The following is a 16,978-nucleotide window of genomic DNA, read 5'->3' on the forward strand; positions in this document are numbered from 1 at the left end:
TCATTTTTATATAATGTGATATAAATAGTCATTCTCAGATCCAGTCTTCGCCCTTGAGACATCCTTTGGGCTTGGTCATACACAACCGGCCTGACGCAGCGTCCAACATGTCTTAATAAACGGCTAATGGAGACAGAAACCGCGGTAACTCACTGGTTAGAGTCATGTGTTCGCGACGAAAATCATTATATTAGCCTGGGTTGGATACAGTGGGGCGTCCTGGTGCAACACACATTATTCCAATTCATCGGCACTAGACACCCAACAAGTATTGCTCTGCCATAAAACGCCAAACCAACCCAATACATTCCTCTGAATAGAAATTCCTTTTGTATGATTTAGATAGTTCAATATTTAAATTTGCTACATAAGTAGTTAAATAATAAAAAAATGAATTTCAAGTCCGGGAAAAATCGGTCCATGCCTTAATAACCTATGTTAAGAACGGGATTTGCCGTTGTCACGGTAGAGTGTTGCACAAGTAGACGTATATGGTAATAGAACTTCTCTACTCATATGACCCAGTTCAAACATCGCGGCTGATATATATATGTTCTCATTTAGGAGTGTTTATGGTGTCAATAAAATGTCGCCCTGCAGAGGGAAGTATCGTGCCATAGGGATAGTGCTGGATGTGGGGATATTCCTGGCAGGTGAGTAAAAATAAACAAATAATTATGTACAGATTGCCACATGAATATAAAATAGAATATTAAAATAGTTGTGTTTTATTTAGGCGACCGGCTGATGCATACAGTTTAGACGGGGTATTTATACAAAATGATGGGGTGAGGGTGATATTAGGCAGGTGTTGGAAGCTGTTGAAGCTACTGTAAATTTGGACAGTTAGAGTGGGTGAGGGTGATAGAAGACTGGTGGTTGATCTACAAATTTGAACAGCTTGTCACTGGAATAACTCCAAGCTGTTTTGAATATTATTTTGTTTATTTTCAGTGCAGGGCGGGAAGACAAAATGACAATTGGATTGTATGAAATTTCGGAGAAAGAAAGGTGTTAATGTTCCAATTGTTATTATTTGTTTCTTCTTGTGCTAGTATTCATACTTTTTATGGTGCTATGTTTCTGGTTACTATTGGGGAGAGTGTGCTTACAACTGAATTTACGATGTTTGTGTACGAAGGGAGGACTCAAGCCTGGAATGGCCACCTCATCATTCGTATAATTTGGCGTCACTCCCTGCTGTTTGTGAGAACCATGAGATATGATGATGGCGGAAGTGACGCAAACCACTCGTGACCAAACCCAAACTCCAGCTGTGGAATGTCTTCTTAGGGAGCATTAGAAAGAAACACTTTTTCACCTCCAGGCTGGACAATCCCGACAAAGAAATAGAATTGATCTTGCCTCTGCGAGATTGGTACAGTCTCCCTGGGGACAAAGGAGAAATGAAACTTATGGATTTTAACGCTATAATGGAAGAGGCAGCAAAATAAGTTATCGGGTACGGAATTTACAAAAGAGAGGAGTTGATCAGCCGGTCAACATGGGAAACGATTTAGCACAGGAAATACATTAAAGCCCATATGTTGAAAACGAAATCACGGCAATTGAAAGAGAATCTGGACAAAGATTAAGGAGCCAATGACAAAAAAGTTAAGAAGAGCGCAAGGAATGACAAGAGACAATTCTCCGAAAATCTCGCAACCGAGGCAGAAAGAGCTGCGTAACGGAATAATACGAGAACCAGTACAAAACAGATAAAAGGCTGAGAGGCGATTGTGGAACCAACCTAGATGTACCTATCAAAAGAACAAATGGAAAGACAATCTCATTAGGTAAAGAGAAATGAAAACAGTGGAAAAACATTTTGAGACTGTCCTCCATAGACAAGAGCCCCTCAAATGCCAATATATCACCAACGGGGACGGGAAAAGATCTGATTATTTGCACAGACTCCCTAACGAAGGAAGAACTAACTAACGCCATCAAGAAATTAAAAATTAAAAAGGTACCTGGCGAAGATGTTATCTGTGAAGAGATGTTGAAAGCAATAAAACACCAAAAAGATATCTGTAAGATCTTCAGAAGATAGGGACCCCATAGAGAACAACTAAATAATGGAAGATTTGCCCCATCATCAAGATCCCAATGAAAGGATACCCGGGAAATTGTACTAATCAGAGGGGAGTTACGTTGGTCTCTGAACAGTTAAATATTCAGCCGGATTATCTTAGATCGTATTGCAACTGTTTTGGAGGAAATCATAAGGGTAGAGAAAGCTGGATTAAGGAAAAGTCGCTCTGTCACTGATTACATATCTGCCCCATGACAGATAACGGAGGAGCCGATATAATAGTATAGCTCCCTCTTTGTATACATAGTAATACTTTTGAACATTCTTTGGACTGATGGAATAGTAAATGAAATGGTAAATATCATTAAGATATTACATAACATTACGACTTCAGTTGCAAGGTCAATGTGTGAAGACCAATCATCCGACAACTTTAAGGTTAGTACCGGAATGAAACAAGGATATATCCTTTCCCCCCTTCTATTCATCCCTGCAATAGAGTGGTTGATAAAAGAGACAATCAAGGACAGGACTGAAGGAATTCAATGGTGCCTATCCTCTGCCTCGGAAGATTTAGACTTTGCAAATTATGTTCTATTTTATTTAATCACCACCAAAACATGCAACAAAAGACAGATAGGCTGGTGGCGTTACCAGTCGTAATGGGTATGAAAATAAACCTAGAAATTACTACGCTTTTCAAGAACAACAACAGTCGAACAATCCACCATATCACCAAGCAGGCAGTAGAGGCGATCACCGATCACCTTGGCGGGAAGGATACAACCGAGATTGACGAAAACTAACCGATTTCATTTCTTGCCATGCTACATGGAATATTGAAACCAGAACTCTCTTAGGACAAAACTAGATCTATACGCCTCAAATATGAAAAGCATTCTGCTATATGGATCAAACTGCTGGAAATTCACTCATGCCATCAGCAAATACCTGGACTCATTTACGTTTATGACAACACTGACGTACAGTTTAGAAAGTAAGCGATATATGCAATTTTATCAGTTGCAGAGTCGGCGAACGTGCAACGTCCTCTAGAGCGTGGGTTCGATATCGGCTGATATTATTTGTGATATGGTAATACCATTGGTCGCATGAAGCAGTAAATAATCGCATTTAAGCAGTAAATAATCACTATATAAATAAAGACTTTATATGACTTGAAGTGAACATGAACTAAACATGTCACATTCCTGTGCCATAAAATGTGTTTTTTATGGTTAGCATGACCAGTAGTAATGGATGTCACCCTACGTACAATGGGAATTAGCATTACAGGGACCCCTGGGTCACTCTACGTACAATGGAAATTTAACATGGCGAAAAATCGTGGGTCACTCTACGTACAAGGGGAATTTAACATGGGAATAAATCGTGGGTCACTCTACGTACAAGGGGAATTGAACATGGGGAATAGAGTTTGGGCTTGTTTAGGGACAAGGGGAATGGAACATGGGATTTTTTTTTTTTAAATTTTTTTTAAAAAAGGGGTAGGCAATGGAAAGGCTATCTCTTTTCGAGAAATATGGCTGGCCCTGAAAAGGGCCTTTGGGTTTTCTTCTTCTTCTGCTTCTAATTTCTTCTTTTCCTCCACCAACTTCTTATTTTATCTCCAACACTCTTTCTCTTCTTTTCTTTCTTTTTTTTCTCCTCCTCTTCTTCTTTCTTCTCTTCCTCCTCTTCTTCTTTCTTCCTCTTCTCATTTTCTTCTTCTTTTTCAATTTTTTCGTTCCATGTTCTTATTCTTATCTTTTCCTCTTCATCCTCCTTCTCCTCCTTTATTTCCTTCATCACACCACTAATCATGTCCTTTGCTTTTCTTAAGTTGTTAATTTCCATTTTTACTCTATGCGGACTATAAGAATAGTGGTCTTCAACGAGTCGTACGAGCATTTGTTCTATCATGCCCAAATTGTCTAGGACGTCTTGCAATGATTGAAATTTATCCAGGTGGTTTGAAGCCATCTTCTTTGTAGAATGGTTTGAACGACGAATACTGTGGGTTCTTATACTTAAAGCGCGTACGTGAAGGAAAACATCCCCCTAAAAACATACAATGGATTTTACCTAGATCATGACCAAACAACGCGTGGACGTGAAGTAAAACATCCCCCCTACTTTTTCATTTCATATAATATAACCCAAACTATACTCTTCACATTTGCTAAGAAACAATAAAGAAACCCATAATCTACTATTCTCACAAACATACCTTTACTCTTACAAACACAAACACACAAACACATACCCTCACACGATCTTAAAAAAGAGTTAGTGTTTATATACACACTACTCTACCTACACACATTGGCAAATTGATAGTTATTTCTTTTCTAGAGTATTGGGTAGCCCTGAAAAGGGCTGTTTGTTTTTTTTTGAACTCCAGATGCACCTATCTAATGGTTGCACCTTCCTGGCCTTGCGCCACACACGCATCTTCTTCCCCAGTCTTCTTTCACCTTTCTTCTGGGGAGCGAAGAGGGAGGATGATTCGCTTCATCACCCCAATCCTCTGTTTCGGGAAAATTGAACAACATCCTCTCTTCTCTTTTCTTTTCCTCCTCTTCCCTCTGTCTTCTCTCCTCCTCTTCCTTCTTTATTCTTTCTTCTTCTATTATAGCCTCCGCAGCCAGTTCATTGACCAGGCGCCTTACATATTCCAGATGTATCTGGAGTTCAAGAAGTTTGCTTATTCTGCTACTATTCATTCTTGTGTTGATCAATCAACAAGGGTAGCTAGACTGCCCAGCGAGTTTCAATTTATAGTGAAAGCGCGGACGTGATGGAAAACATCCCCCTAAAAAACATAAAATTGATCTTACCTAGATCATGACCAAAAAACAACAACAACGCGCAGACCTAAAAGAAACACTCACTCACTTTTTATGCTACCCATCACTATTTTAAATTTTTTTATAAATCACTTCAAGTGACTATCCACATACGCAAAGCAATCCAATCTAACCCCAAATATACACCTCTAACAGCCAAAAAAAACCAAACATCATTTTTAATCTACTATCCATACCAACTTACGTGAGCACTTACTAACACAAACACACAAACACATACACTCTCACTATCAATAAAGAGTTAGTGTTTATTTTCACACTACTCTACCTACACATTGGCAAATCGATCGTTATTTCTTTTCTAGAGTATTGGGTAGCCCTGAAAAGGGCTGTTTTTTTGTTTGCTATGGCATTCTTTTTCAGTTTCTAAGAATGCGATGCCCTCTGAGGATAGACTTTCTGGCGATAGGTCTGCTTCTTCGGAAAGAGAAGAAGAACTCTTTGGTGTCGATACGACAATCGACAAAGCCTCTGTCAGCTTCAGGTTGCTGCTGCTGCTGTTGTTGTTGCTGTTGTTGCTGCTGTTGCTGTCTCTGAAATCTGTACTTCTCTGTCCATTCTTCTTTCTCCCTGTTCATTTCTTCTCTGAAGAGCTCTTCTATCAGGTCTTCAGTGATTTTTAACATTCTCACATTTTCTATTTCTTCTGGCTTCGGTATCAGACTGTGTCTGACCCTATGCAAATTCACGTAGGCTTCGTTGAGTTTAGCTAGTTTGGAGCACATCTTCTTAGGAGGATGAGTCGACAATGGATGGTTAGACTGGAAACAACCCCGGTTCTTAAAGTCAAAGCGCGGACGTGAAGGAAAACATCCCCCACACGGTTTTCGAGCCGCAACGTTCAGTGAGTGTCATGAGAGGGATAGTAAGAAATGAAAGAGCATCAATCCAACATTCTTATAGCTAAACAAACCACACAGGCATTTTTTTTCAAAACACAACATTTTTTATTCAAAAATCACTTAACACTAAACATCAACTCTAACATTTTTAACAATAATCCAACATGATAACATCAAACAATTTTTTTTCAAAACACAACATTTTTTCTCAATTGACAATCTACTTTAAACAGGGCTGACAACGTTGTGAATGAAATTGTGATTTCCACTTTTGGAAATCATTAGGCCATTGATGGACACTACGTTTCCTAGCTTGAGACAAAAGATAAGCATAATGGTCACAAAACCATCGATCCACTTTCACATCGTTTCTAGCAGAAGAACGAGGATCAAAATGAGTCACTAAATGTTCTAAGGAATAGCCTAGGCTACGATGATGCAGAAAATACACACAATATTGTCCACACACCAAGGAATCTGTGCCTTGTAATTTCACGTTATTGAATCGGGTAGTCTGAGCATTTCTTCTCATAAAGTCGATGATATCGTCTTCCAAAGGGGGCAATCCGTACGAATCGAAATATTCCACACATCCTTCTTGAGGAAAGTAGACGGCTACCCAGTGGGTTCCTGGGAGATGACTGTCGTCCGTGTTGATCACGTAAGCTTGATGGTCTTTAGGTTTGCGATGAGGGAGTTCATCTTTAGCACAGACGACAGGATTCCAAGAAGCCGTATACGAACTGTGGTTCAAAAGGTAATAAAGTTCCCAGGTATCCATTGTTTTGTGTGTTTTCTTCTTCACAGGTAATAATAAATCGTCAATTCGATCCTGACTTTTTGCTTGAAAATGTCTGACGAATAAACGGTTATTCGTTCTGTTTCCTCACTCTGATTCAGGAGAGCTTCGATACGATGGATCTCTTGAGTGGTTAATGGTGGACAAGAATGTTCACGCAAGTCTTTATACCACTGGTGCAACACGTCTTTGTTCGAGATGAGACTCCAAGCTTCGTCCAGATACTCGTCCAATTTTTCTTCTTGACTCAACATCAGGCATTTATCGTGTTGAATTTGACTGGGATGATCGTTTTGACATCCATAACAATTTTTCTTGATCAATTCCGTCATTTTGTCGACCAAGTGTTTGGCAAAACAGGAGACTAAATGGGCTTCTTGTTCTGGCCATCTCGACTTCATCATGACAACTTCTTCGTCTTTATCTTGAGATTCTTCTCCTTCCACGGTCTCCTCACATTTCATGTCCAAAGTTTCTCCACTAGGTAAAGAGGGATAACAGTCTTCCATGATTTCTAGTAATCTAGAATGACTTCTCTCAAACTGTTGATTTCTATGGTATTATCGAATTCTGCATACAGGATGACGTTCACCGTTACATCAGGGGGTGGGTTTGCAAACTGAATTTCCACACGAATCTGGCCTGATTTTATAGGGTGGAAATGTCCCTCGTCGCTGCCTTGGTCTGGAGTGAAATCGAAAGCCCACAAAGCATAGCCTCCTGCACAATCGTCGTACGTAATACCGTGACTGGTGTTGGTTCCTAACTGTCCGGTGGCTTCGTACAGGGACAAGTACGATCTCAAGTAATTGTTCTGGGTAAAGTTAGGCTCGAAAGGTCGGGTACACAAGGTCTTGCCATCGCGACTGACTTCGATCTTGGACACGCCAAAGTGTCGAAAGTTGAAAGGATTTTTATCGACAGCTCCGTTGAAGGCTGTATTCTCGACGATACCAAGGATCAAACGTTTGGGTAGCTGTCCTTGGAACAGATGATCTTCGATCATGGATCGCTGTCCCCTAGGAATGGTGAAGGTTTTCACTTCCACTCGTCGGATCGGATACTTGGCGGTCGTTCTGCTCAACATCTGACTGATGTCGTTACCTACTTTAGGTAACACTTCCGCACGTCGCACGTAGAGTCTGGCTTCTTGGATGACAGTTTTGTAATCGTTAGTATTAGACAACAGATGGAAAGCGGCACTGCTGCGATTCAGTCTCAAGCGGACATCCACTCCGTTCAGCAAATATTTCTCTTGCAACCACATGTCCAAATGTAAACGATCCATCAGTTCTAAACTACGACTTAGTGCAATTTTCTTTCTTCGTTCTATAAATCCCGATAAATTTTGAGCATCCCCATCAATTGTAGTGCTGTCGAACTTTGCACCTAATGCGTCAGGCTTCCATACCACGCAAGCATCCAGATGAGTGTTTTTGGCTTCTTTTCCGTACGTCAAGAGATTTTCCAGGTACGCTCGGTAAGGGTAAGTATCCATGCTGCTGCTGACAAGTTTGTTGTTCAAGTACAAGTCCACTCCACTGAACAAGGAATGCATGAAATTGTTGACGGGAGCTACTCTGGACGTATCAATGAGAGGGTCACCGTCCACTTCGGTTACTTTGACTTTCAAGTACAAATAACAGCTATTCAGATCGATGTAATCTTCGGGCTGTCCTTTGATTTCAAACTCGATGGGAGCGGAATCGGTCAATGAGGAGACGGGATGAAATTCCACCCACTGGGATTCTTGCATGGTCATCATGGTGGGGGGCATGGCAAACAGGTCCAGTTCCGTCTTGGAACAAGCGCAAGACTCTCGGTGCATCATTTTTTTGTTGCTGTGTCTCAATAATCGAAAACGTCTAAGTCTCGAACGGTTCTTCTTTTCTTGGCCTTTCTAGCTTGAAGTCTGGTGAAAGGGTGTTTTCTTCGTCGTCGTCTCTTTCTGCCTTGTCCTTGCTGAATGCCTGATTCGGTAGCGTGCAGGGCATTTATAGGTGTGTCTCGTCGGCCCAAAATGTCTTTGCCCGTTTGCAGCAAGACATTTTTGCCTGCCCTCATGAAGGCTTCTTTAGGGTTTTGTTTGTCGATGATGACATTTTGGAGAAATTCTTTGCCTTGCGTCAGTGTCGCATCTTTCAAGGCGTGCAATCCGCGTGTCACCATCGGTTTCAACACCGGGGCCACCGAACGAAAGGCCGATTTTAACATGTCTCCTAAACCGTGTCCTCGCTGTCGTGCAACCCCTCGGTACACTGGATACATGACTTACTTACGAGTCGTGAGAGAACCGTTTTCGAAAATGGAGTTTCACCGTGACTTTTCCTTTGGTGAATGGAATATTTTGTCCCAAATCTCCTTTTATAGCAATGTTGACCGTGTCCAAATACGACTTGCTGACAGGCAAATAATGAGGATGGACAAATTCCCGGTGAACGTGATAGGTGTTTCCACCTTCCTGGTCACTGGTCGTGGTACTATCCACTTTGAAAGGAATGACACGCAGTAATGGCACGGAGGTGTGTCCCACCACGTTGTACTCCACCACATCAGAGTACACAAACATTAAATTCAGTCCTTGGTTCAGTTCTACCGGTTTTCCAAAAGCTTTGTAATAATCCATATTACTGTTGATCTCGGGGCTCCAATTGTTTGCGACCATTTCTGCATGTCCACCCAAAATTTCAAACAAACTACCATTGAACCTGAAGGACAACAGTTGAGTATCCTGAAATTTCATCAGTAAGCGACGAGCCACTTTATGGTACTCCAGGGTGACACTTTTTTTGATTCTGTTCAGGGCTTTGCCAAAGGCTGACTCGAACCTGGCCGCAATAGTGTCCACCAAATGTTGGCCACTAAAATAAAACTCTGCCGGAATTTTCACGGTGTAGATAATGAAGGGTGGTTTGCTGGCTGGTTTTGTGTCCCCTGAAAACCCGATGTCATTCATGTAGTTTTGTAATTGTTCGTTCAGGATTTCCACCTCAAAATAGTTTTGCTTTTCGGTGATGTTTTGGATTTGTGTAGGGTGAATCATTTCTACTAAAGCCACTTCCCAATGGGCTTCGTGATCTAAGGGGATGGCTTGAGGTAATTTGGCCGTGTAACAGCACAACGTGTTGTTGGGAAACACCTCCATGGAACTGTCACTGGGTAAGGTTAAGTAAAATTGGTTTTGGTGACTCATAACTCCAGAGTTCTGTGGCTGTCCGAGGGGTTAGTGGACGTCAGAGGCGTGTCTCCGCCCAAAATGGGGTTCTGGTTGTGGTTGTTGTTGTTGGAGTGGTGACTGGCACTGGCACTGGACACAACGTTCCCGTTCGAGGAGAATTTCAGGGAGGGATTGGGAAGCAGGTAACCGATGCAACTGCTCAATAAAATGGTCCACAATTGTTTGTCTCCTTGTTGCAAACTCAAATTGGCGATGGCTGCCCCGATGACACAATACACCACGAAGATTTGGCAGAAAAAGACGATTTGCGTTTTCGGCACACGTTCTCCACACCACACCCACAAGGGTTGTTTTTGTAAATCTTGCACAGAAGAACTAGGGGAAGAAGGAGTGGTCGACGTAGCTGCGTCTGATGTGTGAAAGGGCATGATGGTCACTTCTTCTTTTTATAGTCGATGACTTGCGAAGCGTCGATCCAAGAATCGAAACTGGGTGGATATCCTTTCCAACGTACTTTGACTTCTTTGACACGTCGTTTGCCCACTTTACGGGTTCTGCGTTCGAGAATGCTTTCGATGTCGTACACGTCGTCTTCTTTTTTGGTGACACGTTGTAACTCGGGCAAATAAAACGTTCCTTTGAGTACTTCTCCGTTCATGTCTTCCAATTTATAGACGGCAGGATGACGGCCATGCACTCGTCCAGTGACGCGAAACAATTCGGTCGTCCAGTTAGGTAAGTAACCTTTGTCGAAAGTGCGTTTGGTTTTGCCAATGCGCACCCAGTCTCCTACGGCCAACTCTCCACTTTTCTTGGGGACAGCCCTCGTCGGGGACGTACCGAACAGGCGTTCAAACACCAGCACTTCGTTGTCGGGAGTTACATCTTGCGGGGCACGTCCGATGCTTCGATGGTAAGATTGGTTGTACGCTTGCACCAGGTGTGGTAAGATGTCGATGTACTTCAGAGTGTGGTGATGCGTAAAATATTTCCACATGCGTTCTTTCAAAGTGCGTTGAAAACGTTCCACGATGCTGGCTTTGGTTTCGGGATTCTCGGTGGTAAAAAAATGAATGTCACGTTTCTTCAATTCTTTTTGGAAAGCTTGGTTTAGAAATTCGGTGCCTTTGTCCGTTTGCCATCGAAGAGGGTGACGACCGCTTTGTTTCAACACCCGTTGCAGGGCTCGCACTAACTCGCTGCTGGATTTGGAAGTCAAGGGCACGACCCAGGCAAATTTGGAAAAGACGTCGATGACACAAAACAAATATTTGTAACCACGATTATAGCTGGCCAAATGAGAGACGTCGGCTAAATCGGCTTGCCATTGATGATCGATGCCTTCCACTCGGGTGCGACTTCTGGCAAACTTGCGTCGAATGGGTTTGTGTAAAGTGTAGGTAGCTTGTTCTTGTAACCATCGTTGCACTTGAGGTAAACGGAGACTTTTCAGTCGCGTTTTGGCAGCACGATACAATTTTTGAACTCCTGCGTAACCTGCAGGATGGGAGGTATCGTAGTAAATGCTGGCTAAGACTTTTTCCATTTTTTTGTGTTGGTTGGTGTGTTAATAAGACACCCACTCTTGGAGGATGCTACTCTTTTTCTCTTGGGGTACTTTCTTGGATTGCAATGCTTTGCGTGTGCGGCCAGCAATAGGTGTCGAAGAGGAGAAGGATGTCTGAGCGGGGGATATCGGTTCTTGTTTCACTTCTGTCTTCACTTCTGTCTTCACTTTCTTTTTCTCTTGTGAGGAAGAAGGGGTGGCTATCATCTTTTTAATCCATCCAATTCTGGAGGTAGGTGGTGTTGTTAACTTGCGTACTTTTTCTTGTGGAGTTTGAAACCCTTCTTCTTCTTCTCCTTTTTCTGTCTTGGTCACGGGTACTGGTGGTACTGGTACTGGTACTGGTGATGGTGCTGGACTTTTCATCAAGGTCTTAAAATCTTTCAGAGTGGGTAGAGCTGTTTCGTCTAAAGCTTTCTGGTGAAAGAGTTGCAGTCATTGCAAGAGTTGACCGTACTTTTGCGATTTTTCTGTTTCGGACAAATCTTGGCGATCCATCAAGGACTGCAATTCGTGTTGTAACTGGGACATCTCGCTCAAATTGGGATTGGGAGGTAAATGCGGGGTGCGTTGTTCTTGCCACCGATGGTATTCCATCCATCGTTTGTAAGGCACTAAAGCTAGTTTTCGTCCTTCCAAGGGGTTGTCAGGGGTCGATTCTGAGATCTTGGGACTTCCGAAGGCCTTTTTATCTTGCTCCCACTAGTCCTCCCAACATGGTTCCCAAGACTCCTTTCAGTATGGGGCCTAACAAGAGAGGTAAAATGCCTCCACGTTGGACCAACATCTTCTTTTTTTGACGAATGGGAAATTTCTTTTGAACCATTTTCCGAAGAACGTGACGATGTTTGCCTAAGCATTGTTTCTGGTGTTTGGACAAAGGGATCGTGCCTTTCAAAACGTTCAAACAGCATTCGCACACGGTATCGATGACCTCTTTGGAGGCCGTTTGAATGAGTTTTTTTCGTAGGGGTGGAGAAGCTTTGGACAGGACAGATAACATGTCCCCATGTTTGGCTAAACGTGGTGGCAGTCCTTTCCTTTTCTTTCCCTGGGGTTTTCTGGAGGGTGACATCTTTGAGTCTTTAGGAGCACCTAAAAACACTGATACCCTACTCGGTCACAGGCCTTTTTTATACTGGAACGCGTCGCCACTGATTGTCTTTACGGCGTATTAGTTTGAGGACAGGCATGACACGTCGTGCAGGGGTACGTAACGGACTAAATCGAGCCAGTTCTTGCTTGGACAAATCCAGTAAACTTTGTAACATGCCCGATCTTTCATGGACTTTGATTTTGGGAGAAGGTACTTTGTGAGCAGCAGCCACTGCCGCTAAATTGGAAGGTCCTGCCACTGGGGAAGTTCTTTTGGGGGTCATCAACGGAGAAGTTCTTGGTGTGATCAACGTCTCCAAGTACTCTTCAGTTCCTGGTGACATCAACGGAGAAGTGGACAAACGTGAGGCTGCCGCAGACGCAGTCACTGCCGTGGCAGGTCGTGGTTTGCGAGTGTAAGGTTGCGTCCTGGCCGAGGTGCCTCTCTTGCGACTAGTTTTCTTCTGTGGACTTTTCTTTTTCTGGGGACTTTTTTTCTGTTTCTTTTCCTGGGGGCTTCTTTTCTTTTTCCGGGGTGGTGTCTGGTAAGAGGAGGGTCCTGCCACTGGAGAAGTTATTCTTCTTGGGGACTTGGTCTTTTTCTTTTTCTTCTTGGGGCTTCGTTGGACTTTTGTCTTGGGAATAACTTTGGGGGCATTAGGATCCCATCTTAAGAGTGAGCGAATGATGACCCCTCCTAGAGTACCGCTCCCTCCAGGTTTCAAAATGATTTGTTTTTTGGTTTGAATGTCGATGCGGGGATCGGCCAGTTGGACCAAAGCGACTTTGTTTCGATCGAAAAAGCGTTTGGTTTGATGAGGAATCTGAATGATTCCTTGGAGTAATTGATGTGCCGTCACCGTGAACCATCGTAAGACTTCTTTGAGACTAGCTTCTAAGACACGAGCTCGTGTTTGTGGATCTTTTTCTCGACTGATGCCATACAAGGCACGAATCAATTTGACGGGAAGATGCGACTGAAGGGACGTCATGTTCACACTGTGTGAGACAGACGAAAAAGGGTTTGAGGTTTTTATAGATTTTTTGATGGGGAGTGAAATGAAGTCGAGGACGGAGACGTGTACAGGACAGGCCCTCCGTCTTGGCACCAGTGGTGAAACAAGTGGGTACGAAATCGCAAATCCTCGGGAGTCGTAGGTTTCAAATCGACGAGTAAATAGGCGTGTGGCATTTGAGTGGCATCGTCGTACGTCTGAGTCAGCCAAGGTGTCCCTAACTGTTTGGCTAAGACTTGCACTTGCGATTTATCTCGAGGGCTTTTAAACAAGACTACGTAATGCGCATTGAGACTGATGGTACGATGGGCTTTACTTTGTTGAAACAAATTTTGGGTGATGTAAACGACACTGGCATTACGGTGATGCCCTTTGCGCGTGAACCACAATTTAATTTCTTCTTCGTCTTCTCCTAACATGTCGTCGAAAATGACCAAATGGGTTTGACGGAAGTCAGAGACGATGCCGTCGTCTTCTTTAGGAATGCCTTCCACAAACACGATGGAATCGCCTTGACTTTCTCGCAAGAGGCTGTACGCCGATTGCCACTCTTTGTAACACCACACGATCCGTTGAGGGGGCCGATCGATCAAATGATGTTTATGTTCGATCAAACGTTTGACGAATTCGGTTTTGCCAGAACCGCTAGGTCCAGCAATGAGCATGTTAAAGGGATGGCGAAGATACAAAGCCTCCCAACTGGCACGATCTAAGTGTTCCTCGATGACTTTGACAGTAGAGGAAGAGGGAGCAGAGACAGTAGAGGTAGCCATGGTGTGAGAAATGTCTCTTGTGACACGAAAACAAACAAGACAAGAGTTTATATACTTTTTCAGAACACGTTTATTGAATGTTTTTTTTCAAACATGAATACGAAAGACAAAAATACATAAAAGCCAAAGGCTTAAGTACAAGGATAAAAGGCACATGATAACGATGAACGTGGAATAAACACAAGTGTCTGTACAACATGTTTTGGGTAATGTTCTAACCAGTTCTATAGTAGGGGGTAAGGTCACACAAGTGTCCTCCCGAAAGGATCTTTCAGGCCTGTCCACGACAGTCCTGTCCTGGGTGACGGGTTCTTCTGGCACCGTCACTAACACGGGTTGAAAAGTAACTTTTTTCCTTGAATAACTCTCGTGCATACTGGACCACTTCTTGGGTCCAAGCCTCAAAACCCCATTCTTTCCAGGCACGGACATCTGTCCAATGGGGATGTAAGTCACAAGCTACACACACATCGTCATACACGTCTTGGGTAGCTAAAAGTTGACGAATCTTTCTTTCCTGTTGAGGTCGAGAAGTATCCAGATGAAACCGCAAGGCTTTGAGCAAAAGGAGTTTTTCGTGACCATTTAAGGCCATGGAGGTGGTAAGTACTGATCGTAAAGAGTCCACAAAGAATCGGCTGGTAAACGAAATCCCAAAAAACAAGTCACTAAGACACACACCACTTGTCGTCCCAAATTGAATGGATACAGTTCTTGTAATAATTGATGGTAATGATCCACGGTTTGAATATGGTCATTGAGTTCCTTCCACGGAATCTGTTGGATTACATACGACATAAGTCGTGGCATAGCAGCCTGTTTTTATAGTCTCTTTGTTTCGGAAGCAATACACGTACTTTCTAGCCAGTGATGTTCGTTTTCCAGTTGGGAATGTAAATCTTGCATACTGTAATCTGAACTTCAGACTTCGATTAGAAGTTTCCTCTTCCGCTAAGTAGATTCCACGTAACAAATGTTGGTAATCCTTTACCTCGTCTTCCTCAATGGGTTGCTCTAGGTGAATCTCGAAGTAACCAAAATGATCAACACGTGGATCATCGGGGGTCCGGAAGTATTGAACAAGGTCTGACCACTGAAACAATTTCTGACGAATCAGTTCTCTTATACCATTCAGGTACCAGTGCTTAAAGATCTGGTGACGTAACGGATGCAATTGTTCTTTACGTTTCACTTGTATTTTGATCAGTTCTCGGTAAATGCGTTCTCTCAACTCCACAGGCAAAGCACGAATGTTCTCTAGCAAAGTATCCATGAATAGGTCATACTAAATCCTCTTTGGTCTGACACAAGAAATGTACTCTTTGCACAAACATGGTTTCACTTCAGTGTCGAATTTAAATCGTTGAGTCACTAATCTACACATTACAATTCGTTCAGAAGTTTCCTCTTTCACTAAGTTGACATTGTGTTCAAGATGTTGGTAATTCGTTAACTCTTCCTCTGGAATTCGATGCAGTACGTTTACAATGATGTAACTACAATCGTCCATACCAAACCAATCCTTTTTAAAACTAGAGGATCGTTGATCAATGTCTGTCCGATGGAACACTTTCAATTGAATCAATCCTTGTATAGCCTTCACGTACCAGTGGTTCAAACACCGGTGACGTAACGGATGCAATTGTTCTTTACGTTTCACTTGTATTTTGACCAGCTCTCGGTAAATGCGTTCTCTCAACTCCACAGGCAAAGCACGAATGTTCTCTTGTAAAGTATCCATGAACAGATTATTATGGTAAGAAGTTACTTCAATGTCTCGGTCCCACTAAGGTAAGTAATGACAATTTGGTGACCATCGAGCATGTTCTACGTAGGCCGAATCTTGCGGTTCCCAGTGGTGAAGTGACACACCGCAACTGAAGCACTTGATTTTATCTCCTTCGCCCAAGTAGAAAAATCCGGCTCTGGTTAATTCTTCGGGGGTCGGTCCTCCCAGATACTTAGGCCATTTTCCTTTGAACGATTGAAGACGATTTTCAAAGTCGCAGTATTCCGACAAACGCACAGGAAACGAATATTCGTTTTTCACAGGTTCGTTTCGATGAGGGTTGGGTGACAGGAACAGGAGTTTGCTCAGGGCTGGATGACATCCGTAGGGGGGTAGACGTGAAGGTGAACATTCCCCTTTAAACCCGGTAAAATGTCCAAGAGGACGAGCGGCATCACTTTCGCATCCCTCAGGTTTGACACGCACAGCATCACTTTCCATGATAGGGGTAGTGAGAACAAAGTTCCCATGATGCTTTACGGCATCGCTCAGGTCACAACGTACAGCATCGTACCCATCGCAAGGCTCACAATCGCACTCGTCTGCAAACTCCGTTACGCAATTACAATGGTAACCACATGGACAATCGCAGTTTCCTTCCGGACATTTTCCGTCGCAATGCCTGGGTCTTATCCATCCAGTATTAGTCACACTAGAGGAAGATACAACTTTTTTACAATCCCCAAACTGGAACGATGTCTCTTTCAAAGTATTCATCTTGTTCGCTCGGTCTTGGTAGTCACAATGAACTATCGATCTTGACCATAGCCCCCTTTTTATACTAGTCTCAATGCAGTCTCCAGCTTGTACATCTTTCCTTTTTTACGTTTTTTATGTCTTGTTCTGGAAGGTACCGTCTCTAAGGTACCGTCAACATTGTACCGTAGTGTGATGGGTGGAAAGGCCATAGAAAGGTAAGGGCAATGCGGAGACCATCGAGTATGCTCCAGAATAGCTGAATCTTTATAGATACATAGATCCATTCGTAACTTCAGTCCGCAAGCGAAACACTGT

The 16,978-nt window shown here is 43.0% G+C and overlaps 1 protein-coding gene across 1 annotated transcript in view; it reads left to right on the top strand.

Annotated features, from left to right (window-relative positions):
- The first annotated feature begins 561 nt into the window (after positions 1-561).
- LOC149790143 (phospholipid phosphatase 2-like) overlaps positions 562-16,978 on the top strand; it is a 52,909-nt gene continuing 36,492 nt past the window's right edge. The window contains exon 1 of the mRNA XM_089972124.1: positions 562-653. Within this exon, the coding sequence (XP_089828250.1) occupies positions 587-653 (67 nt within the window). The 5' untranslated portion in view covers positions 562-586. The remainder of the gene's footprint in view (positions 654-16,978) is intronic.

This window comes from Sinohyriopsis cumingii, chromosome 10, assembly GCF_028554795.1.
Source record: "Sinohyriopsis cumingii isolate HCF-2022 chromosome 10, ASM2855479v2, whole genome shotgun sequence".
Taxonomy (NCBI): domain Eukaryota; kingdom Metazoa; phylum Mollusca; class Bivalvia; order Unionida; family Unionidae; genus Sinohyriopsis; species Sinohyriopsis cumingii.